Source organism: Actinia tenebrosa, unplaced genomic scaffold (assembly GCF_029948245.1).
Source record: "Actinia tenebrosa isolate PJP-AT-01 unplaced genomic scaffold, QUT_ActTen_1.0 PGA_scaffold14__42_contigs__length_11649687, whole genome shotgun sequence".
Lineage (NCBI taxonomy): Eukaryota > Metazoa > Cnidaria > Anthozoa > Actiniaria > Actiniidae > Actinia > Actinia tenebrosa.
In genome coordinates, this window is record NW_028292574.1 from 5,481,494 (window position 1) to 5,508,609 (window position 27,116).

At 41.4% G+C, this 27,116-nt stretch overlaps 1 protein-coding gene and 1 long non-coding RNA gene across 2 annotated transcripts; both read right to left on the bottom strand.

Moving 5' to 3' along the window:
- LOC148911293 (uncharacterized) lies at positions 1-25,509 on the bottom strand. Its single transcript, XM_089029934.1, has 4 exons — positions 24,862-25,509; positions 23,803-23,900; positions 18,653-18,832; positions 1-381 (listed from the first exon to the last, which is right to left on the bottom strand). The coding sequence occupies exons 1-4, from the start codon at positions 25,313-25,315 to the stop codon at positions 1-3; spliced, it is 1,113 nt and encodes a 370-aa protein (XP_088886060.1). The 5' UTR covers positions 25,316-25,509.
- Positions 20,991-22,774, bottom strand: LOC148911294 (uncharacterized). The gene is made up of 3 exons (XR_016119641.1): positions 22,594-22,774; positions 22,327-22,462; positions 20,991-21,294 (listed from the first exon to the last, which is right to left on the bottom strand). It is a non-coding gene; the product is annotated as an uncharacterized LOC148911294 (long non-coding RNA).
- Positions 25,510-27,116: the final 1,607 nt, after the last annotated feature.

The following is a 27,116-nucleotide window of genomic DNA, read 5'->3' on the forward strand; positions in this document are numbered from 1 at the left end:
TTATCCACTTTTTTTTTTTATTTCCCCAATTACAGACTTGAGGTGGCTCACACTTGTGTTCAAGAATACTTCAACATCTTTTGCTCTTTTTAGTGACGTATCTACTTCAGCATCCTTTTGCTTGAGTGCTTCCAAAGATGTTCTGAACTCCACTTCAGAATTACTTAAATTGTGTACTTTAGACTTGATCATCGAATCGTTTAGACTTAAGAAAATCACCACCACAGCAAGCCCAATCAACTTGGCGCTCATTTCTTGGATGACCTTGTTTTTGGTCCTGTCGCTTTTCTTTAGTTTCGTTAGAGAGGAATCGAGTTGAACTTGTTTTTCGCGAAGTTTTTGTACTTCGTTCGTTATGTTACTCGAACAATTCGAGTTCTCCTAGAAAATAAAAGAGAGAGAGATAAGAAAGGAAGGAAGGAAGGAAGGAAGGAAGAAAAAGTATCATTAGAAGTATTATCTTTACTTCTTATTATCCATAGATAAAAATCGATGAAATTTGGATGAAAATCGATGAAAATTGGAAATGACTTGAAACTTGTCTAAACTCATCCATATGGCCCAGATAGTAGCCAAGCAACATGTTTCCTTCACAGTAAAAAGTGGCGGAAAAAAATTATCAACTTTATTCAGCATCTAAATTGTGAGTAAATGACGTGATTTATACTCAACCCTATTGTTCTTTTTGCTTTTAAACCAAAACTTCTCATCTGCAAGTGACTCCCAGGCTAAAATTTTCACTAATTATGTTTACATAGTCATAATTGAGTCATATTATCCTCAAATACTTCAATTATTCGGACTTTAAAAAATTGGGGCGCTTTCATCCAAGTGCCCCTTTAAAGTGCTACTCTGACGAAAATCGCTCAAACTTGGATTTAGCTGAAACTTCCTAAGAATACTCTTTAAAGGACCAATAATCACTGTATGAAGTGTTTTCTCGACATTCAGGACGAAACTATGTTACTTTTACGAGTATTTTTTTGGAGTCTGTGACGTCATACACTCAACATCGAACTTCGCTCCATACATTTCTTCGTAGTTTATGATCAAAATATCAGTAATAAAGCCAAGAAAGAAATGCCCAAACACCCCAAAATATAAATTATAGTCACAAGTAATGTGAAATAAGCACATTAGCCACCCTTTGGGCTTCATAGGAATAAAATAAATCAAGGATTTATATACAAAGAAATGTATGGAGCGATGTTCGATGGTGAGTGTATGACGTCACAGACTCCAAAAAATAATCGTAAAAATACCATACTTTCGTCCTGAATATCGAGAAAACACTTCATACAGTGATTATTGGACCTTTAAAGAGTATTCTTAGGAAGTTTCAGCTGAATCCAAGTTTGAGTGATTTTCGTCAGAGTAGCACTTCAAGCCAAAAATCGAGAAAGAGAATCACTGAAGACCTACTCGCCGTTGTACATCACCCTCGAGCTCCACATAGGCAAAGGCTGCTTTACATGCGCGGCTCTCAGACTTTTCAAAAGTCTTAACTTATCATTTGAAGCTTCATCAAGCCTTTTATAAAAAGACAAACAAAAAAATATTTTATTCCCACCTTGTCGCCATTGCCGCCAGCAGCAGTAAGGGGGACTCGCGATCGATGCCGTATTTTTGCGGGTTTAACCCGCGGAATTAAGCACGCGGGTACAGCAGATTTACGGGATTTCCCGCGGTGTGTCTTTACTGCTGCTGTGTTGGGTACCGCAAACGGAGGTTAAGATATTTGTTGGATATACGATGCATGAATGTAAAAAGTTCACCAATGATTTCTGTATAATTTGTCTAAGACCCAAAGTTAACATACCCAAGCCCAAGGGTTTCTGGTGTTGTGGTAAGAAAATGCAAATAGAAGACGACACGTCAGCGCAGTGTTACGAGTGTGGTAAGAATATTCGTAATGCCGTACCAAATGCTACCAGAGAGCAATATTACGCCAACGGAGGTCGTACGAAGACCCCATACAAAAGAATAAAATACTTCCGAGACTGGATGAGTCATATCCAAGGTTTACATCCGGTATATTTAGACGATGAAGTAAGGCAGAAAATCATAGACCATTTAGAAGAGCCAACCCCACAAAGTCTACGGAAAACGTTGAAAAAATTAAAGCTAGGGAAATATTACAAAGCTATTCCTTATCTTTTGTCTGAAATTACCGGTAAGTCTATTCCCGAGGTTTCTGATATGAGCAGAGCCGAGTGGATGTTTTGTCGGCTGGATAAGGATATTCCTTATTACCCTGACGTAATTTACGAAATATTTTACAAAATAGACCCCAACCACCCCCTCTTGGGATGGATTCCAAGAAGATAGTGGATCTTATGGCATAAGATGAGTATTTAGCATAAATCTTATGGCATAAGATTACGCGTAATTTCCAGACTGTCGTTCGATATGTAAACGAAATCCTGTCACGCTCTTTTCAAAGTAGATGTTTATTGAGCAAGCTTTCTTTGAAGCTCTTCTTTCGCTTCTTGGTAGATCTTTTTGCGAGATTCCTCGGAAAGATCTTTTACGACTGTTTTTTTATTCCTTATGTCCGACTTTAATTTCTTGTACTTTTCCTCTTCGGCTAAGATAAGCGAGAATTCTACGTCGTCTATCTTTCTGTGACGCAAAGCCTTTGAGACAAGATCGGTAATAGTATTTACTTTAGCCCTTGACAGAGCTATTGTCGTGTCGTGTGTTGATATTTTGCTTGACAACTGTTTCATAATACCCGTAGCAACAGCAGAAATAATACCACAGGCTGCCCCAACGCCGGCCAAAGGAACTCCAACGATTATTCCCGGCCCAGTAAGCGAAGTAGCAAAGCCGGAGCCCGTTAACACGACAGATATGGATCCTGAAGTTATCGCAATCTTATGTAGCGTACTCCTGGCTCTGACGTACTTTTTTCTAACTTTTTCATAGTGTTTTGTCTGCCCTTCCAAGTAAGCCAGGATTAAGTTTGCTTTATCCAGACGAACGTTTTCGCCGTTTAGTTCGTTAGGTGTAGTATAGGGACATCTGGGTACAACTTAGGTGCTGATGGTATAACATCCATTATATATACTAATGTACGACGCTTTTGGGAATGATATTGAGGAGCAGCCACATCACGACAACCGGGATTACTGGAACTGGAGGGCCTTTAGGAAGATGTTTCCGCACGCGGATGCTAGTAAGTTCGAAAGGAGGCCTGATGGGATTTACTATAACGGCTCTAGGATGTACAGCAATGAGGATTTGAAACCTACGCTGGTCGATCAGATAGACTCTCAGCTGAAGCATCCTAAGCCTAAACCCGTGCAAGGTTGGACAAAGGAATTATTGCTTGGTACCAGTACTTATCCGATACCCGCAGTTACGTTTAATGAACATCCAAGCTTGGACCTAACGTTGAACATGCGGATCTCTAACAACCATTCCTTTCCGTTAAAGGTGCGAGATATCTTCAAAAACGTTCCCATTGTTCATACCACTGCAAAAGAATCTCATGAATGGTTAAGTGGTCCTAACATGCGTTATTGGCCGCAGCAACTAAACTTTGCGGTTTGGTGTGCCACTAGCGGCTGTGGTGTAAGTGCAAACTTAATGAAGAATTCAATATTTATGTTTCATTTTCACTTTACGGTTAGAAGAATACTGCATGAGATGGGCGTTACTGCATTACCAGGAGATGCCACGTTTTATCCAAGAGATAATAAATACAACGTTCCAGCCTATAACAGGCTTTGTAAGGAGTTTGGTGTTGTAGGGAAGGATTTCAGGTGTACCGCGGGTGCTAACAATGGCTTGGGGCATATTTGGGCTTATTGGGGGATTGGTGGACACGAGCTAAGTGATAAGGAAGTTCATGCATTGAATCTACGATGGAACACGGGATATCATAAGGAAACTCACGACAGTAGCACCTTCTTTGAACCAAACGCTAAGACCACTAAGGAAGTCAGAGACGGACCTCTGTTCAAAGACGAGGGCGGTAAGTATGCAGGGGCTAACCCGCTGATTGTTAAGATTACCAACGACGAGCAAACGAAGCAATACTTTAATTTCATACCCCCAGAAGGTAAAGGGTTAACCAAAGCCGGCCTTGCCCGTTTGAACCGCAGCATAGAAGCTTACGTGTATTCTATCCTTGGAGCCCAAGTAAATACCCGATCCAGCATAATCGGAAATACCGGCGCCGCAGAAGAAACGCGAGCCGAAGCTTTGATTCTATTCGAAAGTTCAATCTTGGAGGGCGACATTAGCAAGGGCGTACAGCGTTACCAACTAGCCATACAAAATTCTAAGGCAAGGTTGGACTATGCAGTAGCCCCGGGTTGTTGGTTAATGCCTAGTAATTTATCTATAAATACTGGCTCTGTAGTAGGATACAACAACAAACTTCAACGAGCTACTAAGGATATGAAGTTTGGGGTGAATGACGTGAACTCTGACACTCTTAGGAACATTCCTCACTTCGTAGAGAAGCCAAAAAAGTCACACGAAACGAAGCTACCCGTAGTTAAGAAACCATCAAAGAAGGTCCTGCCTGCGATACCTGAGGAATATGACCATAACTTACTAAAGGCCGGCTTAGCAGCTGCAAGCATTGGTCTGAGCTATTATATATGGCGATGAACAACCCCTACGTAGCTGGAGTAGATTGTGTCTATACGACTTACACAGGCGAGAAAAAATAGAACCAGGCATCTTGGGTTGATGTCACGGGCATGTCTGTAGACTTGAACTACTCGGGAAAGAAATTGATAATATGCAGCATTTGCATTGGCACGAGCAGTCACGCCAACGTGGGCTTTAGGCTCCTGGATGACAATGGCGTACTGCAGCCTATGCGTGTAAAGGGTAATAACAGGGAGCCTGCGCATTTCTCCGTAGAACCCAACCCCGGCAGCGCTGAGAATCTTTCGGTTTGGACTTTTCATATGGTTGCCGATTGCCATGGGAAGGTAAAGCTGCAAATGAGAGTAGACGACACGGGCGTAGTAACGATAAATAGCATACATGACCAAAGAGATCGACCTTATAATCACGCTACCATTAGCACTCTTACGGTGGTTGGTCTTTAAATATATATGAATCCGCACTTAAAAGAAACACATCATGCTTACTGTTTAGAGCCAAAGGTGTATAAAGAAGGGGATGAGTGGCTTGATATCGGAATGTGGGTTGAAGTTGGGGGTTTAGGATTAATAATATGTACTATTAGCATTAACACGGGATTGGGTGCAAACGCGGGGCTTAGGCTCGTCGACGAGAATAACCACCCATTGCTGCCTTACAGGACAAAGAATAATACTAGGGATTCAGCTCATTTCTCGTCGGAGCCCCCTCCAATGAGTGGAGAAGACTTAACGCCGGTTACTTTTCATATGATAGCCAATTGCCAATATGCCAAGCTGCAAATTCTCCCCCACGATGGCGGCGTAAGGATAAATTACGTCGGCGGCGCTGCCACCCCCGACACGACCTGGAATCATAAGCCCATTAGCACCATGAGCGTGCTGCCGCTAGTTCCGCATTATCAAGGCGGCGCGAATACTATCTTTACTTATCCCCAGTCGAGGATGCCTCGGATGCCTGACGACGATAAACCACCAGTAATACACGAGGACAAGATTAAGCCTTCATCTTCTTCAGGAGTACCACCCCAATAGCGATGACTAATATCCAGATGTTATTCCCCACGAACTTCAACAGTTCGCCGCCGGCCCTAAGTGCCAAGGAAACAACCGAACCCAGCAGCCCAGGAAGACCGGCTGCCATCTTTTTTCCCAAGTCCGTCAGCCCATTGCCTACTTTCTTTACGCCCGCGCCCGTTGCCTTAAGTGAGTTAAGGATGACTCCTACTACGCTCGAAATAGCAACCGCAAATGCCAGCGGAATACCATACTTCACCAGAGCTCTTTTTACCTTTTCCTTGGTGGTAAGTCCCAATTCTCTTTCCAGGTTTTCCTTTTGAGCCCGCAATTCCGCAAGGCGCACCTCTAGATCTTCTGTTTCCTTTTGAGCTGCTTCCCTTTCTTCCTCGGTACGAGTTTGGTCCTCGATTACTTCTTGCTGCCGATCTATTTGCCCCTCCAGGTCTTCGATGGCCTGATCTCTTTGCCGGATTTGTTCCTCCTTAGTATTGATTTCAGCCATTAACCGTCGCCGTTCCACTAAAGAGCCGGCTATGGTGGTTTGTAGGTTATCGGTATCGTCTTTAATTTGATCCAACTCCTGCAGGGCGAGGTTAAGAGCCCTTTGAGTTTGATTTCTTTCACGTCGAATTCGGGTTCTTTGATCTACCAGCTCACTTATTTCTTGATTTTTAAATTCGACCTCCCTCCTATGCGCGTCGGCAAGCCGCTGGTTTTGCTTCATGTATTCCTCCTCACTTTCTTCCAACGTTTTCCGCAGTGCTTCCACTGAGGCGCCAGAGCTTTGGGCTTCTCCTAAGTCCTCCCGTGCTTTGTCTAATTCGCGCAGGGCCTGATCCACCTGATTTCCTATTTCTTTTATTCTTTCATCTTGATGGGCGGACTTCTTTTCAGCATCGGCAAGTAGCTGACCTTGCTTTGCATATTCTACATCTTTTTCTCTTAACTCCCTTTGCAGATCCGCGGCACGTTTTTCCGCGTTGGTCCTTTCGGTTAAGTTGTGCAGCCTTTCTAACAGGCTTCTAGTAGCACGCTGAAAGCCTCTTAATCTCAAGACGTCACCCCTAACGTTGCCCTCCTCATCAAAGAGGTTTTGCGGTTTTGTCCAGCGGTCTTTGTCGGGAAATCTTAAGTCTTGGACGCTTATGAGGACTTTGTTTCCCTTTTCCGTGAGCTTTACGTCGTCAGCATCAAAGTTGTCGTAGCGCAGCTCTAGCTCCCGCGCTGCCCACTCTACGGTTTCCCGCGCGGCTGCTTCCGGCTCGCCCATGTTTTGAAGCTCTATGTGCTCACGCGGAAACGTGTACTCGCGTGCTTTGGGATGTCTTAGGGCCTTTGCAATCCTATCCCTTAGGGAATCGTCGACTTGTTGGGTGGGAAGCAGCGGTTCTTCGTCACCGTCGTTAATGTCAGCCTGACCTTCCTCAGTGGTGGGATCGAAGTCGGGGTCTGTTCCTTCTACTTCCATTATATATGATAAGCTCAAAGTTAAATCCCAACGTATTACCTAAGCAGGTTGGCGGACTGAAAGCAGAACGCACCTTTCACCGGGTCACATTCACGCCATCCAGCGCAAAGCCAGGGGAAACCCTGTACGTAGGCGTGCCCCGCCTAACGGATAACCTAGTCTTAGTTCCTGGCACCTTGGCGTTAAGGTTCGACCTAGCGGTGCAGTCAAGCCCCACAGACGAAAGGATTATCGTTAACAACGTGGGTCGCAACATTGTTTCTAAGATGCGCGTAAAGTTCGCCGGGGAATCCTTGCTGAACTTAAATAGGTACGATCTGTATACCACGTACAAAGACTTATGGTTGACAGCCTTTGACCGCGCGCAAAGGATAGAACAAGGAATTGGTAGTATCATTCTACGTAAGGTCCGCACACCTACGAAAACGCAACCTACTGACGGCAGCGGAGAAACCGCAGTGGCAGACGCAAAGCGAATAAAGACAGCCTATGGTAGCAAGTATGTCATACCACTGGACTTTGAAGTAATCACGAATCACGGCGCGTATTACCCAAGACAGTTATCCGAGGTACAGTTTGAAGTAACTTTAGCAGATGCTAATAACATTATTGGTGGGCTAAGCACTGCACTTACCACAACAACCCCATACTCTATTACCAACTTAGAGCTACAGTACGAAACGGTATACAGCGAAGAGCTGGCCCGTAGCGCCGGTATGGAATATAGTGCCGGAAAGGCATTCCTTTACGACCACGTAGTGATGTATAAGACATTTAGCTTCTTGGATAAGACGGATGAGGTTATTAACCAAAGTATTAACCTCCCCCGAAGAAGTCTCACGGGGTTGATGCTGGTGTTTGCCAAACCCTACGAAGCCGCTAAGCGCGACTCCGAGGCCTTTCACAACCCCAACATTACTAACGTAGGAGTAAGCGTTAACGGCGTTCCAAACAAGGTCTACTCGCAGGGAATAAAGCCTGCAGACGTGTACAGAGAAGTAAAGCGTAAGTTTGGCGACCAGGTAAGTCCCGAGGAATTCCTTAATGATAAGTACGCGCTGTGGATCGACATGCGCACAACGAACGACGAAGACCTACATGGTCAGGGGTTACGTCTAGTAAACACCCAGGATGGCATAACATTGGAGATCAAACGCACCAAGAACGCCAGTGCAGGCGACGGCGATAAGATAAACTGCTACGTCTTCGTGGTGTCTGATGCGCAGTTAAGCGTGGAAATGAATCAGCTAAAGAGCGTTGCCTATTAAAATATTCCTTACGTATAATATGCTTCGCGTATTTCAAAACAACGAAACCAAACTGCAATGCATAGTGCAAGGCGACAAGCCTTACTTTAAAGCAAAGGAGGTGGCGTCTGCGTTAGGATACGAAAACACCAAAAAAGCTATTAGTGACCACGTCTCTGAAAAACATAAGAAAAGGCTGAGTGAGTTAAGGGTAACGAATCGCATCCCTTCTACTATTCACCCACATTCCGTGTTCATATCCGAACCTGGGTTTTATCAATTAATATGTAGTTCAAAGATGCCAAAGGCAGAAGCATTTCAGGATTGGGTATTCGAAGAGGTCCTACCCGCGCTGCGTAAGGACGGTCGATATGCAATAGAAAAGCGGTTTGACGGTCCAAACAAGTTGGTATTCAAAATAGAAAATGAGTTTGACCTGCATAAAAAGGTAGTGGACTACATCCGCAGGTTTTACCCCAAAATGCTCATAGCCCCTGGTCTAGGTGAACTGCAGGATTCAGACGGCAAACGTATAAAGTGCTGGCAGAAAAGATATCAACGGGGGCAACCCGACTTAATGATCTTGAATGCGCATACACATTACTGTGGATTCTGCATAGAGCTGAAGACCCCGAAAGGCAATGGCAGGTTATCTGAGGATCAGCAACTACTCTTACAGAGGTATGAAGAAAACGGCCATAAGGTGCTCATAAGCAGCGACTACGACGAAATCTGCAGGGAGATCACTGCGTATGCTGAACACCTACGAATTCCCTGCAGGTGGTGTTGTAAGGGCTTTAAGACCAGTGAGACTTTGGCAACACACTTAAAGATATTTCATAGAATATATGGACAAGGATAAATTTAACGAGTTAAAGTTCATACAAACGCACTGGCGCGATTTGGTGGTGGGGGAAATCTACGAGATAAAGAATTACGTGGTCTTCGAGGATTTAGACCGCCTGCGCTTGGTCTTAAAGAATAAAAAAAGAACATACACCCTTTGGGCGCCCGATAGGATAAGGTACGCCATCGAAGGGCAGGGCGTTACCCATGTTATGAGTCATGGTAAGAAGGATGGCAGGTGGGTATTTGACGTAATCAAGTATGAGCCTGAGAGTCCTCTGCATTCGTAATGTCTGCTAAAGTCCGCTGCGCTTTAGGATCCGCCGAGCACCAATGACCAACGAAGGATCCTTACAGGAATACCTTGCCACAATGAAGGCAGGTGTATTTTTTACGCGGCTTGGGGGGCGTAATGCAATCGGCTGGTAGTTCGCACGTAATACAGTCCATATATTGAAAGGGTGATTAGGAATCCTCCAAAGAATGCGGCTGTGTAGGCTAGCATATACCTTTAAAAGGGGTTTTGATGATACTTAACAAACAACAAGAAAATTAAGAATGGGATTTGAGACTCTTTGCACAAACCCCATTCTAAGAGGGTCTCAGAATGTTGAGTATAAGGTTGTTATATTGTTAAAGACGTTTATTTGTTGAGGCAGTTGAAGATATGTTCCTCTTCTCTGATGCAACCACAACGATCGCACTCTTGCCTCCAATACTCCCTTTTAGTCCACGGAACGCCTTCTGCGCGTTCGAAAGAGGGGAAAGTACGGACTATCTTCTTATGGTAATCTATGCGATTCCTTAAATAATCCTCTTTATGCGGGCAGCGACTCATCAAATCCGCACATTGGTAGCAATCCACGCCTTCCAAGTCGTAGCTCCCAAAGAGAAATCGATAGTTGACTTCATTTGTTTTCCGATGCGTCTGTAAACGTTGACGACTGCTTAGTATCTTATTACAGAAACTACACTCTCTGCTTTGTTCACAGACGCCCCTTTTCAGGTGCTCGGAGGTGTTAGGAAATTCCTTATTACAGCCTTTGCAAAGCCCACAAATGCGTTTGTCTGGATGTTGTCGCATCTTTTGAACGGTGCTGAATTCTTTACCACAATCCTTACAAACTTTACTAATTGGTTTCTTTGTGCAAACGCCACGACGAACGTGGTATTGTAGTCTTTGTTTGGTGCTGAACACCTTTTTACACATCGAACAGTTCATTTATACTTAAGTGTATCTTAACCACCATATAACGTATTTTCAACTTTATTGTTAACATTCTGAGGTGTCTTTTAAAATAGGTCTGCAGGAGCATATGCATGAGTCATTTAAAAGACACTTCAGAATGTTGAGTATAAGGTTGTTAAGGATATACTGCGTGTGTCATTTAAAAGATGTCTTAGAATGTTAAGTATAAGGTTGTTAAATTGTTAAGGATGTCTTATATGAGTCATTTAAAAGACACCTTAGAATGTTAAGTATAAGGTTGTTAAAGACTATTACTTTTTTAAGAAGATACCTAAGAATAAGGTTATTTCTTTCTTTAAGGAAAGTAGTATCTTTAACAATATAACAACCTTATCTTTAACATTCTGAAGTGTCTTTTAAACAGCACACGTATATATCTTTAACATTCTTAGGTGTCTTTTAAATGACTTACACAATTTACGTAGGATATCGCGCATGAGTCATTTAAAAGACACCTAAGAATGTTAAAGATAAGGTTGTTAAATTGTTAAGACTACTATTTTAAGAGATGTCTCAGAATGAGGTTTGTGTAAATCCCATTCTTAATGAAAACAGCACATCTTTAACAATATAACAACCTTATACTTAACATTCTTAGGTATCTTTTAAAGCAGCATCTTTAACAATATAACAACCTTATACTTAACATTCTGAGGTATCTTTTAAAGCAGCATCCTTAACAATCTAACAACCTTATACTTAACATTCTAAGACATCTTTTAAACGACACGCGCAGACGTCCTTAACAATTTAACAACCTTATACTTAACATTCTAAGACATCTTTTAAACGACTCATGCATTATGTCTTTAACAATTTAACAACCTTATACTCAACATTCTGAAGTGTCTTTTAAACGACTCTACAGCGGATATCGCATAAAGTCCTTAATGCTTTCTTTTGCCCAGCCCGCCATCGTCAACAAGGCACCAAACCGTTCCGCGCGCTTCAGACCGCACATTTCATCGTACAATTCCTGCACGCGCTCCCGCAGCCGATCGATCTCCTCCCTTTGCATTTCTATGGTGTCTCTTTTATCTTTTGCGTCGCCGGCAATCTTTCTTACTGCGTCCACTGGGTCCATCGTATATATAATGGATCCGAACCATATTCCCTGCAATGCTCTGATAGTAGGACCCACCGGCTGCGGCAAAACGCAGTTCGTCGTGGAGCAGCTATTAGGACCCTTTAGATACCGTTTCGACTACATCGTGCTATTATGCCCCACCTACGTGAATAACCGCACCTGGGAAGGCATAGGAGTGAAAGATGACGACTTCTTCGTAGATATCTTAGACCCTAACGAGTTATCCAGCCATCTTAAGTTTTGGCATCGACAATTCCCTAAAGATACACAGACACTCCTCATACTGGACGACATCGCCTGTGGGGACGACGTAAAAAAGCGCACCTCCGAATTAGTGAAGCTTGCCTTTAGCGGCAGGCATGACAATATTAGCGTTTGGTTGCTCTCGCAGCAGCTTACCAGCGTCTCTAAGCCTTCTAGGGAAAACATAGGCTCCCTGGTCGTATTTTATACTCCGAGCCGGAGTGACCTGGAAACCATCTTAAGCGACTACGGCGGCGAGATATCCAAGGAACAGTTACACGAATACATGCGGCATCTAAAAACGCACCAACATTCCAAAATGATCTTCTCTTTGAGGTTTCCGTATTCCATTAACATATATGGATATTGAGCAGCTCTTAGATGAAGTCCCCACACAGCTAGATGAAAGTAACCTCAAGGAACAACTTAACATCCTTGTGTCTTCTGGGAAGTGCAAAGAAATGATAGGCAAGGAATTTACCCATGAGCAGGTTAATAAGTTGTCAGAAGAGGAAGTCAAGAAGTTTCATAAGAGGTATGAGGCTGCCCTTGCAAGTAAGACCACGGACGCCGTAGCAGACTCCGCTATCCGACTTGCCACTAAATTGCTTGGACTTGCGCTGCCCATAGACGACGTGGAGCAACTACAGAAGGACATAAGAGATGACTATGTCATATCCCAAGAACTTAAGATAACCTGCGGGTGGTTGTCTTTGAAGTGTGGTAAGTTAATGGCAGTCGCCTCTGCGGCTTTGCACGTAGCTCAGCATGTCGACTTGAAGGAGGTACTGGTGTCTTGGAAGGACTTCAAGAAGGACAGAGACGTTGAAAAGGTCTTCCAGGCGGCACTTGCTGAGGTACCTGATCAAGTCGCCTCAAGTCCTCCTCAAGTACCTAGTTAAGTTATCCTTAAGTACTTACTAAAGTCATTCCCAAGTCATCCTTAAGTACTTACTCAAGTTATCCTTAAGTTACTTGTGAAGTCATCTTAAGTTACTTGACAAGTCCTTCAAGTCCTTAGATATAAATAAGTGAACCAGAGTAGAAGGTAGAGCAGCCCCAAGAGGAGCAAAAGATTACCAAGGCTAAATCTCCAGGCAGAGTCGCTGCCGGAAAGAAGCTCGCGGAGATGAACAGGAAGAACAAAGCAAAAAAGGAGGAAAAGGTAGAAGAGAAAGAAGAGGAATCCTTTATTAATCCAGGCTACGTCATCGGCGCGATAGGAATTGCTATAGCAGCAGGCAGCCTCTACTTACAATGGCGGGCTACGAAGCCAAAAGTAAAGTGGGAGGCCGCAACATATCGCGTGCAGGAGCCGCCTAGAAGCAAAATACCCGTGATGGAATAACCTTCTCGCTTTGTAATATAATGTCGACCGCATTGTTGAAAACTGTTGAAGAAGCAGCTATCATTACTTCCATCGTTGCGGGTATTGGTTGGGTAGGTAAGAAAGTGCTAAAAGAAGACTTTACTGAAGACCCAAGCAAGAGCTTCGCTAATTTTGCTAAGATGACCGCTGCCGTTGGCGGGGCTATCATGCTAAAGGATTACCTACGGAAGGAAAAGTACCTGCCAAATATATAATGGCTAGCGTGTTCGTAGGCGGAATTGTTGCAGCTTTAGCATTCACTGGAGCTAATTATGGTGGTCAATATTTGGATAGATTAGTTAGAGGCGACAAAAGCGGAGATTTGGCCGCCGAAAGGAAAAGGCACGACTTAGCGCTGGAGAAATATCAGCGAGACGTGGCGGCTTGGAATGAAAAAAGACAAGCTTACAGGGATTGGTTGGACAAGAATTACCAAGACAAGATGCAGGCGGATAAGAACTTTGAAAACACAGACTACGCCTTTAAACTTTATGCGCAAGCACACCCCGACTTTAGAATGAGAAAGCCTCAGTTTAAGAATTACTATCAGCCTTCTAAGAAACAAAAAGACAATGAGTTGGTCTTCGTAGGAATCGCAGGGCTGGCAGGAGGCGTGGCCTTGGCGTATCTAATATAATGATCGTCTTTTTGGAAAGCGACAAGAATAACTTTACCACTTATTTGAATCCCCCCATCAAAGCCTGTAAGGTAAGGTTGGTTAGTTGCTCTTTGTACAATTCTTGGTATAATTTAATTAATGGCTTTGTCGTCGGAACTTCCGGCACCAAACCAAAAATACCAGATTCCCATTACACCCCTATAACACTGGCTAAGGAGCTAGCAAAGCATGGATATACTCTTACCACAGGATTACCCCATGAAATGACATTCAAGAAAAATAATGGGAGCGCCAATCTAAAGGACAGTTCATTGGTAGAACTCCTGGGCCTTACTAGTACCACGATCAATGGTCAACTTGATGTAAAATGGAAAGTCGCATCCTCTTACGAAGTCTATTGCGACTTGGTCCATAGTTACAACAATGGAGAAAAGTCTTCTCTTATGTCCAAGTTTCTGCCCAAAGGTAATCTATTTGACCTGGTAGAATACACTCCCATTTCTTTGAGCTATGACTTGTCCAATTTGGTAGAAAGCATAAACATCACCATTAAGGTGGACGGAAAGACGGTGGATTTGAACGGACGTAAGATCAATCTCGTTTTGGAATTCATATAATGGGCCGCGTAGAGGACAAACTCAAAAGGATTTACTACGGGCCTGAAGGCTATTGGACAGGAGCGTCGGCTATCAAGAAACTCGCGACCGCGGCCAGGGTATCAGAAGAAACGGCTAAGAACTGGTTAAAAAAACAAACCCTCTGGCAGGTTTATCTTCCCGTGCCTAAGTACATTCCCAGGCCCAGCTTCACCGCAAATACCCCTAATGAAGTTCATCAGGCGGATTTGCTTTTCTTACCGCACGACAAGGTGAGAAGAAAGACCTATAGGTACGCTTTGACCGTAGTTGATATCGCAAGCAGATACAAGGACGCCGAACCCATAACCAGCAAGGATTCTGGGGAAGTCGCAGAAGCCCTAGGTAGGATTTATAAGCGCGTCTTGAAATGGCCTAAGCTGCTGCAAGTGGATGCGGGGACAGAGTTCATGGGCGTGGTTACTAAGACCCTGAAAGACCACAGCACTAAGATTAGGAGAGCCGAAGCTGAGTACCACAGGGGTCAGAGCATCGTCGAAAGATTCAATAAGACCTTGGCCGAGCGCCTCTTTGGGTACCAGTATTGGAAAGAGCTGGAAGATCCCTCCAAACGCAACAGGGAATGGACTCAGAGGCTCCCCCAGGTCATTGTGGCTTTAAATAACGAGGCGGCCAGGGCTACGGGAATGAAACCCAGGGATGCCATAAAAAAGAAACACGTGGAACACAAGTCCTACGTCAGAAGTTCAAGGGCGGTCGGACTGAAGGAAAAAAAGCTACCCCGCAACATAGTGGTCAGATACCTCTATCAGCCGGGGGAACTCGAAGGTGGCAGTAAGAGAGCCACGGATCCTAATTGGTCCCTGGAAACGTATGAGATTTCAAAGTCCGTCACCAAGGAAGGGCAACCCGTGTTGTATTACCTAGATGGCCCAAGTCGTGGATTTGTCAAGGAAGAGCTGCTCATAGTCCCCAAAGACTCAGAGTAGTGCTGCTCCACGCGCCCGATTACACTCTAGGCATGTCAGTCTTACGTTGCCTCTGCAATGCCCGCGTTTGTTATTTATACGATCCACGGAGAACTGCTGATCGTCATTTGGGTCGAACCTCCATAGTAGAGGTATGTTACATTTGGCGCACCTTGCGCCTTTCTCATAGACGTCGTCCACGCATAGGTCGAACGTCATATTTTTTTCTTCGTCGTGCCGCTTGTAGCGAAGGAGTTTCTTGGCAATGTTCTCCTTAGCTATGTCTTCTGGCGTCTTATCGTAACGCAGTTGCGGACCCCAGGCTCTTTTCAACTGTTTGGCATATTCTACACGGCTTACGGCGGTGTAGATAAGGTTGCTCCAACACAGCCGCTGGTCTATGATCCATAAGGTTTCTTTTATGGTAAGCCCCTGCGCACTATGTACTGTCATGCAGTAACCTAAACGCCAATCTGGATGGGAGGTTATTTTTTCCACCTTTTCCATGGGCACCCACGCTTTATCGTGCGTTACTGCGTTATGCAGTTGGATGTCGGTACCAGGTACCCAGACGTCTCTTTTTTGCATGCGGGTGTCGTGGGGTTTATAACAAACAGGTACGGGATGCGTAGGGAAGCGCTCTCGGTGTATATTTAGCAAATCCTTTTGTATGCGAGACTGTGCTGCGCGTTTGCTGCTCAGCACCAGATCCTTTGGATGCCACGTGTAAAGGAAGTCCTCGTAGGACTTCGCTCGTACGCGTTTGCGCAGTGTTTTGCATTGCTCGGCGTCACTGAGGCCCCTCAATTCCGCTTTCAGGTTTCTTATTTGATCCTTGCTGCGGTAATCTGCGTTAATTTCTTCATGATAGTCTACCATTTCTTTTAGCCATTCGTGGGGCATTTCTCCGGCTATTGGAGGAGGCTGGCAGGGATCTCCGGCAAATACAACTTGGCATTTTCCACGGAGGAAGTCTACGAACTCCTGCAGGATTTCCAAAGGAACGGTGCAAATCTCATCCCAAAGTATCACCGGAGGTATGTCGTGGATGGCTTCAGGTACCCACTTTTGACCATTCCAGCGAAAGAAGCTGTGGTAGGTCTGCGCGTCGTAGCCCATACCGCAGAGTTCTCTTTCCAAACGGTGTGTTGGCGTTAGCACCTTTATCTTAGGAAAGAGTTCTAACACACGCGTCGTTTTACCACTGCCTCCCGTACCATACAGATAAGAGAAGCGTTGGTAAGAAATGGGGTCCTTTACGGTTGGCATGGGCCTCATTGTGGGCATTACGACGCCCCAAGTATTTTCGCCGCGATATTCCACGCGTGCTCTCCATGCTTTTATCTCCTCATCTTTAACGCGCCATTGACCACTTTCCGCCAACTCGTCGTCGGTGTAGAATTCCTTCATCTTTTCTAACACTTCGGGCTTTACGTACAAGGAATCCGTAGCTACGCGCGGGATGTCCTCTTTGTCAAACCGGAGGAGCATCGCGAGAAGGTTAATGTGCGCATAGGCAAGCATGCTGGCACGCAGATGGTAATACTGCGGTCGATGGTCCTGGTAATAACACAGCGCATTCCATTCGTGTAGTTTATCATCTACAAGGTAATCCCATTTCTCTACAGACACCATTGTTCCTTCATCATGTGCACGCTTGATGAGGAAGCTTAGCTCACCTTCGTCCGTTATCAGGCGCCGCTGCATATGTTTTTCACCTTCTTTTGCGCCTTGCGTGAATTTACCTATGACCACACGCGCCGTGGGGTTATGCTCCGGTAACCACTGCGTAAAGGCGCTGTGACAAAGTATGGCTTCATGCGCTGTGTATTTTAAAAGTTTGCGTTCTTCAAAGAACTTCAATAGGGGTATGGGTATCCATTCTTTCTCCTGCAGGTGCTTTCCGTACCACGCATAGATTATTGGATGTAAGTTTTTTGTAAATTTCCAGCTGGTCAACCGTACGAACCCCGTTGCTGGGGCGTCGTAGTGACCATCCAACGCAACACGAAAGAACTGCGAATCTGGATGTCCGTAACGGTCGTAATATTCCTTACAATCCCCTAGACCTTTAAAACTTGCAGCGTAACAGTGTTTCATATCCAGAGACACGTACTCGTCTTCGTCGTACTCCATGTTCCAAAGGCCACCGTGACCATGCTCTACACAAGCTTTAGCTATATCTTTGAACTCCTCCGGTGTGGATTTCCACCCGTTTCTCTTTTTGGCCGCTAAGAAGTCCAAACTACGAGAGCTGAGGACCTCGTCTGAGAAGTCCTCACCAAGGGATTCACATGCACTTTGTATGCGCAGGTGTTCCATTTCCGGTCGGTATAAAGTACCATCTTGCGTCATAAATTGACTTCCCTCCGCGTCCATTAACCAAATAGAATTCTCATGAACTAATTCTGTCAATGGTGACTTCTTGTAAACGCGCGTCTCCTTCTTCTTAGGGAACCTTAACTCCCTCCACGCATGTGCGTTGTGCTGATAAATGACTATAGGAGCACCTCTGCCTCCGTATTTGTGCGTTCCTGGGTAAATAAAGCCGTCGGTGATATCCTTGACGTGTATGCGCCTTTCTAACGCGGTTTCCAACTTCTTGATGTTTTCGATGGTTCCTCCGGTTTTACGAGTAGCATGCTCCCATTTCCTGATGGCTTCTCTTCTCTTTAAGGTTAATTTACCACCGCGGGAGGAATCTTCGAAGAACTCTCTAACCAGCTTCCCTACGCAGTTACCTGGATGGCGCATTGGTTTTAACTTTTTAACATCCGGCGTCTTTATCTTGTACGCACCGTAAATAACCACGGTAACCGGGTAAGCAACTTCGTAAAACAGCATGTCTATTCCCTCAAGTGCTCCCGGTCGCGTGTCCTTGTTTAAAACAAACAGGTCCTTCCTGCCAGACGCCCGTATTGGATTCCTGCCCTTTTCTATTATCCACTCGCCGTCTAAATACTTTATAAACGTCAACTCCAAACGGTAGTCGCCTTCGGGCATCAAATTGATTATCCTTTCTGCTCTTTCCTCGTCCATCGTCTCGTCTTTATCTCCCTCCATAAATGTCGTGAAGGCAAAGTCGGCGTCTAAGCGGTCCAGCACCTGAGTTCTGAGCTTGCGCACAGTTTTATTTCTAATGCTTTTGATGGTATCCATCTATATATAAAGGATATTTTAACCTCCGTTTGCGATTCCCAACATAGCAGCAGTAAGGACACACCGCGGGAAATCCCGTAAATCTGCTGTACCCGCGTGCTTAATTCCGCGGGTTAAACCCGCAAATATACGGCATCGATCGCGAGTCCCCCTTACTGCTGCTCCGCCGCAATTGCCTAAACTGCCTCCATTGCTGCCACCATTTCCTCCATTGCTGCCACCATTGCCTCCATTGCCGCCATCATTGCCTCCATTGCCTCCATTGCCGCCATCATTGCCTCCATTGCCGCCATCATTGCCATCATTACCTCCATATTTCAATTTAAGTTGAAGAACCTAGGAGACAAAATGAATGCTTTTCAATGTAACGTAACAAGCTTATAAGGTATCTAATAACAGGAAAACTGTTGCGTGCCGTGTGTGTTTATCAATCTAATCTACACGCATGGCTAATAGCAGCCACACTGGTGATTCACTTGGGCAAAACAAAAAACAGAAAAACAAAAACAGAACCAATCTATTTTTCAAATTAGACGTAACAAGAACGACATTTTGTGACTGGAAAAAGTAACGTGATGTTGCAGTGCCGTGTGTGGTCATTTTTTAATTAACTGCCACTTAAAATCTAATATACACAGCAAATAGCAAGCCAAGCGATTAGTATATTACTGCTTTTCTTGGGAAAGAAGGACAACCAGTTTGATCAATAGGCCTTTTGCACTAGATTGACACGTGATTGTTCTTGGATAACAAAAAAATTTGGAATTCCTTCATTTCAAGATTTTTTTGCAGGATTGCTAATGTCTTATCCAAAACCTTTTCAAATATACTTTTTTTCCTTATGAGATACTTTCCATTTTACAAATACGAAGCAGTTTAAAGTTTGTTTGCCTTCCAGCACACTGTAAAAATAGTTTGGTTGAATCTACCACAAAAAAATGGTTGAAAAGTGGATCTGTGGTAATCAATTGCCAATGGTTGTAATGACCATTTATTAATTGGTAGTTTTAACCATTTTAATACACCATTAATAATTGGTTATAATAACCAATTTATGGTGGTTAAATACACCATTAATAGTTGGTTATAATAACCAATTTATGGTGGTAAAATACACCATTAATAGTTGGTTATAATAACCAATTTATGGTGGTTAAATACACCATTAATAGTTGGTTACAATAACCAGTTTATGGTGGTAAAATACACCATTAATAGTTGGTTATAATAACCAATTTGTGGTGGTAAAATACACCATTAATAGTTGGTTATAATAACCAATTTATTGTGGTAAAATACACCATTAATAATTGGTTATAATAACCAATTTATGGTGGTAAAATACACCATTAATAGTTGGTTATAATAACCAATTTATGGTGGTAAAATACACCATTAATAGTTGGTTATAATAACCAATTTATGGTAGTTTCAACCACATCATAATAGGTTATTTTAACCTATTTAGAATTGTACCATAGGTGGATCTGTGGTAATCAATAAGCCTGAAGCGAGATGACGTTTTACCCCCGTCTCTAGACCATAATCCTTTTCACATTGCTTTTGTTCTTTAGTTATGACTATTGTTCCTGTATTCTCTAAGGAATCAAAAATTTGAATATGAAAGAATTTTAAAAAAATATTATGGTATAGAGTCGGGGGTAAAACGTCATCTCGCTTCAGGCTTATTTAGAATGGTTAAACTGTGTTATTTCAACCATTGTTAAATGGTTAAAAACAATTGGTAGAAATAACCATTTTTCGAATGGTTAAATTGACAATAATTAATACATTAAACCAACTGTTTTGTTTCAATCATTGTTAAATGGTTAAAAACAATTGGTAGAAATAACCATTTTTCGAATGGTTAAATTCACAATAATTAATACATCAAACCAACTGTTTTGTTTCAATCATTGTTAAATGGTTAAAAACAATGGGTAGAAATAACCATTTTTCGAATGGTTAAATTGACAATAATTAATACATTAAACCAACTGTTTTGTTTCAATCATTGTTAAATGGTTAAAAACAATTGGTAGAAATAACCATTTTTCGAATGGTTAAATTCACAATAATTAATACATCAAACCAACTGTTTTGTTTCAATCATTGTTAAATGGTTAAAAACAATGGGTAGAAATAACCATTTTTCGAATGGTTAAATTGACAATAATTAATACATTAAACCAACTGTTTTGTTTCAATCATTGTTAAATGGTTAAAAACAATTGGTAGAAATAACCATTTTTCGAATGGTTAAATTGACAATAATTAATACATCAAACCAACTGTTTTGTTTCAATCATTGTTAAATGGTTAAAAACAATGGGTAGAAATAACCATTTTTCGAATGGTTAAATTGACAATAATTAATACATCAAACCAACTGTTTTGTTTCAACCATTGTTAAATGGTTAAAAACAATTGGTAGAAATAACCATTTCTCGAATGGTTAAATTGACACTACTTAATACATCAAACCAAAAATAGCTAACTCAAAAAATATTTATTGAAATTATTTTCTTAAAGGCAGTTATCCAAAGAAATTACAATTATATTCAGTACCACTAGGAATTTTAACTGAAAACCATCACAGGACTTTAATTTCAAAACTGACAATGTTCATTAGGCTATAGCAGCTTGCATTAATAAAATAGTAGCTAGCTATAAAAGTCGGTTTTAGTGGCATTTGCAATTCTGTTGGAGGGCAATTCCAGACAACTAAGCCTTCAGCTGCCAGGCAAGCATATTGATTGAACATGATTTATGTATCCTGCAGCATTCGGCTTTTTATCCTGCAAATATTGGCAACAAATTCAAACATTAACCAACAATCTTAAGTTTAGGTATAGCTGATGTTTAAGAAAATCATTCGCCTTTAGAGGTGAGGCTGGATTCATCGGGTCGTAAGGTTTATTTTATTATTTTCGACAAATAAGTTTCTATACCACCATTATGCTGCAAATCGTTGGAGAAATGTAATGAATTTTTTTCATTTCCACATACAGTTATTAACCTTTCTTTTTTCGTATAATTCCTTTTCTGGTCCACCCCGGCAGTTTTGTTTTACAGGGAATGGCATGTTTTTATGTTATTCAATATAAAAAATATTTAGTTTTCTACATCAACTCTTATGTTACCAAATGCTAATGCGCCAAAACAAAAGTACTGACATGATTAGAAGAAAACTAGTAATATATAATACAAAACCCGTATCAGTGTTGGCGTCTATAGGTAAATAAGTATCAAAGCCACTGAATTTATTTGCCAGCTGCCTCTGCAAACAATAAATTTTCTAGGGTTCGTAGGTCAAACTTTGGTTTCTATTCTGCATTCAACACACTGTCAAATAATTTCAAGAATCAGAAATGAGCTCCTAGTAAGGCTGCCCAAAGGAACAGCCTCAACTTGGCATATACCATAAGGCAAGTGTTACTACAGTATGTAAGCAACAGTTTGCCTTGATATAACAACGGCTCCTGATTTGAAATATCTAATCTTGTGTGCGAGTGCATTATAGCACACAAAAGTTTGTGAAGAACAAAATTCAGGGTCAGTAAACTGGGCACTTATGACTGGTCATCATGCATGTAAGTTCATTGGCTTCAATAAAATACGAACAAAGTCCCTTGTATAAGCACGCTGTACACATAAACATAAGCATTGCCGGCCAATGAGTTGCACACGTGACTTGCCAAAAAGGCGCGGAAAAGACCACTCAGATCGGTCCGAAACATTCGTGATAATATGCAATATTGCCAAGGCATTTTTCTAGATGAGTAGCGACGTTATTCTAAAGTATGAACACTATAATATAAGCTTATTACTTTGTCAGTGACTCGGCTCCAGCCGTACACAAATGAACTTCTTTTGCGTCTTGAGAACCGGAATCATTCGTGAGGGCCATTTCGTTGCTATCAAGCATCTCAAAGCCAACGAGGTTCTCTCCGTCATCTTGGTTTCCTGTAACAAAATTAAATAGTTTAACCTCTTTTGAATCATGACCATCAATGATGAGGAGACCATGAATAGCACATGGCTTGTTCTGATATACATTGTATTCACTAATCAGGAATGGTTCTAACGTTATTTACCTTAGTTTTGATGCGTCACTGAAGACTTGAGGTTCGATCCTGTAATAGGAAACTAGTACTCTAGAACATCTTCTGTAGTTAGCTTTTCCTATTTAGAAACGCTATATTGAAAACAAACTTATTTCCTAAACTCTTGCTGTTAACTCGTCCGAGACTTGGAAAGAAAGAGACCGAGATTGTTTGCTATCGTGGTTTTGATTCCAGGTTAATCACAAAAACGACGAATCAGAACCCTTGAAATGCTTCCTGTTGACATAAGTACAACAGAAGGTAAACAGATCAACTTTCAAAAGTTCAAGGTTCACGCTAATTCCCGCGTGTCTCTTTTCAGAGCGAATCAGAAGAATTACAATGCTTCACTGTTGACATAAAGAAAACGCTAAACGCCATTATATTTAGAACATCTCTCGTATGATAAGTCGTTTGGTTATCGAACATGAAAATTACCAATTAACTTATTCAACATGTGAAGTCACGGAACGCTGACATAGAAAATTGATATAACAAATCTTGATTATGAAAAATTAATTAAATAAGTCAAAAAAAATGTTTTAACCAATTTCCTTTTGGTTCTTTTGACCTGTTGGACTTGCCGTAAAAATATCAACCATTTTATTATTGGTTAAATCAACCAATAACAATGGGTATTTATAAGTATACCATTCTCAATTGGTTACTTTAACACTGGTCAAAAACTAACCAATCATCAATGGTAGTTCCGACCAATTTAGTGAAATAGTTATATTAACCAATAAAAATGGGTATTTATGAGTATACCAGTAACAATTGGTTATTATAACCATTTTATTTTGGTATAGTTTTTCACATTTGCACTGGTCAAAAACTAACCAATTATCATTGGTAGTTTCAACCAATTTGAAATGGTTATGACCATTAATATTGGTAGTTTCAAGCATTTGATTTTGGTATGCTTTCACCGACCAAAAATAACCAATTATTATTGGTAGTTTCAACCAATTTTAAATGGTTATAACCATTAATATTGGTCGTTTCAACCAGTCCATTTTTACAGTGCAGAGCCTTCCCCAAGGGACCTTGAGCTGAATTGATTCGCTATCAAAGTCACATATCAGCACGTGACTGTTTGTTGCAAAAGGCCTATTGCCTCGAATTAGTCGGCGTAGTGGCGCAAAATTAAGGGGGTAAGACGGACACGTGTCCCAAACGGTAGGGGAGGAATATACTTACAAGTGATGAGATGTTCTTTTCTAACATGTCTATTCTCTTCAAAAGGAATGTCGTAGATGCATTTGGCTGAAGATCGTCTTTACCTTGTTTTGCATTCTCTAGAAAAATATAACAATTCCTGATTTCTCACTATTTTGTGCACCTTTCACGAAATTCCGATCAATGACCTATTTAAAGAAATTATAAATGTAATATAGAGAGAACATACTGAGAAATTAAACTAGTGGAGTAAACTAAGCTCTTGTCATAAACCTGTTGCAAGACACCATTTTGACAAACCAGGTCAGCACAGCTCGATTTAGGGGTGGGGGGATGGAGCTTGAGATAGTGGTCACTCCTTCTAAACTCAGTTTATCAAGGTTTACAAAAGCAGTTTACCCAAACGGGCAATACCCAATTCCCCTGCGCAACAAATGAGTGCCTATTGAACCTCATTCGTTCCGTCAACGGCTAAGTAACATCTTTACATTTCCCTTCCCACTAATAGACCGATTCTTGCAATTTCTTGAGCGATATGACTGTGCAATTTTTTGCAGAAGATAGCCTATGATTTGCACTGGCTGGGAATTACTGGTTGACTAGATCGTGTAATCGTCGATCTATTTCGCCTTGTATCGATTGTGCTCAATTATTTTTCTCATTGACTTAACAGATACTGATACCTTTACATAGTGTGTGTGATTATATTGACCTGTATGACATAAACCCATTTCCGCCCTCTAAGCAAAATTTCCATCCTGCAGAGAGCGGAAAACCACGAATCAAGGATCACCAGTGGTGTTTGTGATAGACAAATTTGGCAGATAATAAGATACATTTAGAAAATCTCTCTCAAAGCATGAAGACGTTAGCATACTGGAGTAAAAAACGACAACTTTTCCTTAAAGATTCGCTTTAGTTAATGAACAAGATTCTTTCAAAAGACAAGTGTTGAAACAGGTTTTGATCGTAACAGATTCAAACAGGATCGATGTGGTGGTGAAACCACTTTACAAAGTATGTCAGAATAGCTTACAAAAGTCAAGGATCTGCGATAACATACTAAAAATCTAGGCTTACCAAGATCGCTATTGCAGACGTACTTTGGGCCAATGATTCCTATCACATTTAAAACCACCAAAATTAAAGATGTGAACGAAACTAGGAGAATTACACCAAGAATAATCTTGAGAGCCCACGACTCTTTGTTGGAATCTTCCCAACATTCTGTAGATGTATTTGGTTTCTTTTTTATATGAGCTGGAAGATTTCTGTGCTTGGGGTAGATAGTGTTGTTGCTCTTATGCAGGATGTTAAAACCAGGGTTGCAAAGTTTGACGTCTTCGTACTCGTGACTGTCTTGCTCTGTGTTTTCAAGGCTAGACGTCTCCATCATATTGAATACCCCCTGAGACGAGCTTGACGACAGAGGTAGAGAAATTGGATCGTTTGCTTTGCCACGCAAACCAATCTTTGTCAACTCCATTTGTGTTCTCGCTTTTTCCTGTTTAACTCGCGTTCGACCAGAAGCCATAGTCACTGCGACTTGCTCAGTAAATATTTTGTCAAATATCTAGCTTTGAAGTCTTCAACAAGACAATTTTGTCTTTAGTCTTTATGCAACAAGTGTCTGCTCTTTAAAGGATCTCTAAAGGATCAATGACTTACTGTAAACTCTTCAATGAAACGTCTCATACTTTTTTTGCGTCACTGTAAAACTCAAGCCATCCACTTAAATTTACCTCGCATTAAAACAGTCGCTGACAATAAGTATTTTTAAATACTTATTGTCAGCGACTGCTTTAATTAAAATTTAATTAAAACTTAATTAAAATTCTAACGCTTATTTAATTATGCGACCAATAGAGGCTCATAGTTCCTTCCCTGGGGCCATACTTTCCAAACCAACACCTTTCTTTGTTGGTGGCCAGAAATTGAATTATGCCAAATGGCATTCGAATAATTGCTAGATATACATTCTGGATTATTTGGTTCTATTACTTAGAAGGAGGGATGCATTTATTGAAATCGGCTTAACCTTTGAAAACTATAAAACCCCGTAGAATTTTGGTTGCATTTGGAAATGAAGTAATGGTTTTATACCTTTGATTGACAGCGCTCTATTACAAACAATTATTGCTAATGCCCTAAAGGTATTCAATAAAGTGTCATACTTCTCTCACAAACACGTGTACTGTTAATGCAGCTTTTAAATACCAAGCACCAAGTTATGAGTTCGAAATAATTGAGAAAGCATATTTCCTAAGTTTATTTATTACTTGCCCTAATTGGAAGGTGTTTCAGAGACACATCGTTGACAATCATTTATTGGTAAAGCCCTAAAGTATTTAATTAATAAATTGTCATACCTCTCTCACAAACAAGTTGTGCAGCATCATATATGCAAGTAGAATAAAAAGGACTTCAGACGTAGACTTCTCAGGATAACGTTCAGTTTTTATTGGCTTTTAATATTAGGTGTTGCAGAGACACATCATTGACAAAAATCATTTTCGTGAAAATCTTTTTTTACAAGCTACATCAAAATAAAGCCTTTACGTCCCTAGAGAATGAAAAGAGATTAACAACGCCTACGTATTACTTTACAATTCTTATATTCTTATGCGTTAAAATATTCTTTGTTAAACCGAGTGTATGGTGCAAGCCATTCACCTACAACTAATGAAACAGATAAAGATGCATTTGTTTTAAATATTTAAATTTTAATTAATTGATCAGTTTGATTAACTTTTCTTCGTACGTTCTCTTATAAATGGTACTGATAATAGAAAATGAACTAAATAATGAACTTAATTACTTAAAGTTGCTGTACAATGAACAAAATACGCGTTTTATTTTCAGGAAAGGTGATTCTTTGAACACTAAAATTCTCCAACTTTTCCACTCAGGATGATGAAAGTTACGATAGTGTAGTGTACGATAGTCAAGTCTATTCTTCTGACTTTTCATGACTATTCTATATTTCCTGGCTTTTCTGTTTGCATTCTAATGCCTTTTGAAAATCATTTCCTTAACAAAAACAACTGTGAAGGCAATTATGTTTTTGCAAAATATTTGCTATTTTTATGGTTTTGCAGCTTGAAGGAGCTCAAAGCTCGAGGTTTCAGTTTCGTCTTCTTCATCCGTTATTATGAAAAACTTACATTAAGAATCTCTTACAACATTAGATATCGTTTTATTTTTGGTTCTTTTTGGCTGTGCTGTTGCATGCTTCTACCTCACGTAAGAGCTAGCGATCCAAGTGAAGCCAGCGATGCTGTTGATTCTAGACTTTGACAAGAAAGGCTGTGCTGAAAATACATCATTCAGTTTTC

Coding starts and splice junctions, on each gene's coding strand:
- LOC148911293 (XM_089029934.1), bottom strand. CDS start 25,315: ATGGCTTCTGGTCGAACGCGAGTTAAACAGGAAAAAGCGAGAACACAA. Junction 23,901..24,861: donor CGTCTGCAATAGCGATCTTG/GTAAGCCTAGAT, acceptor ATATTTTTCTAG/AGAATGCAAAACAAGGTAAA. Junction 382..18,652: donor GCAATTGCGGCGGAGCAGCA/GTAAGGGGGACT, acceptor TTTATTTTCTAG/GAGAACTCGAATTGTTCGAG.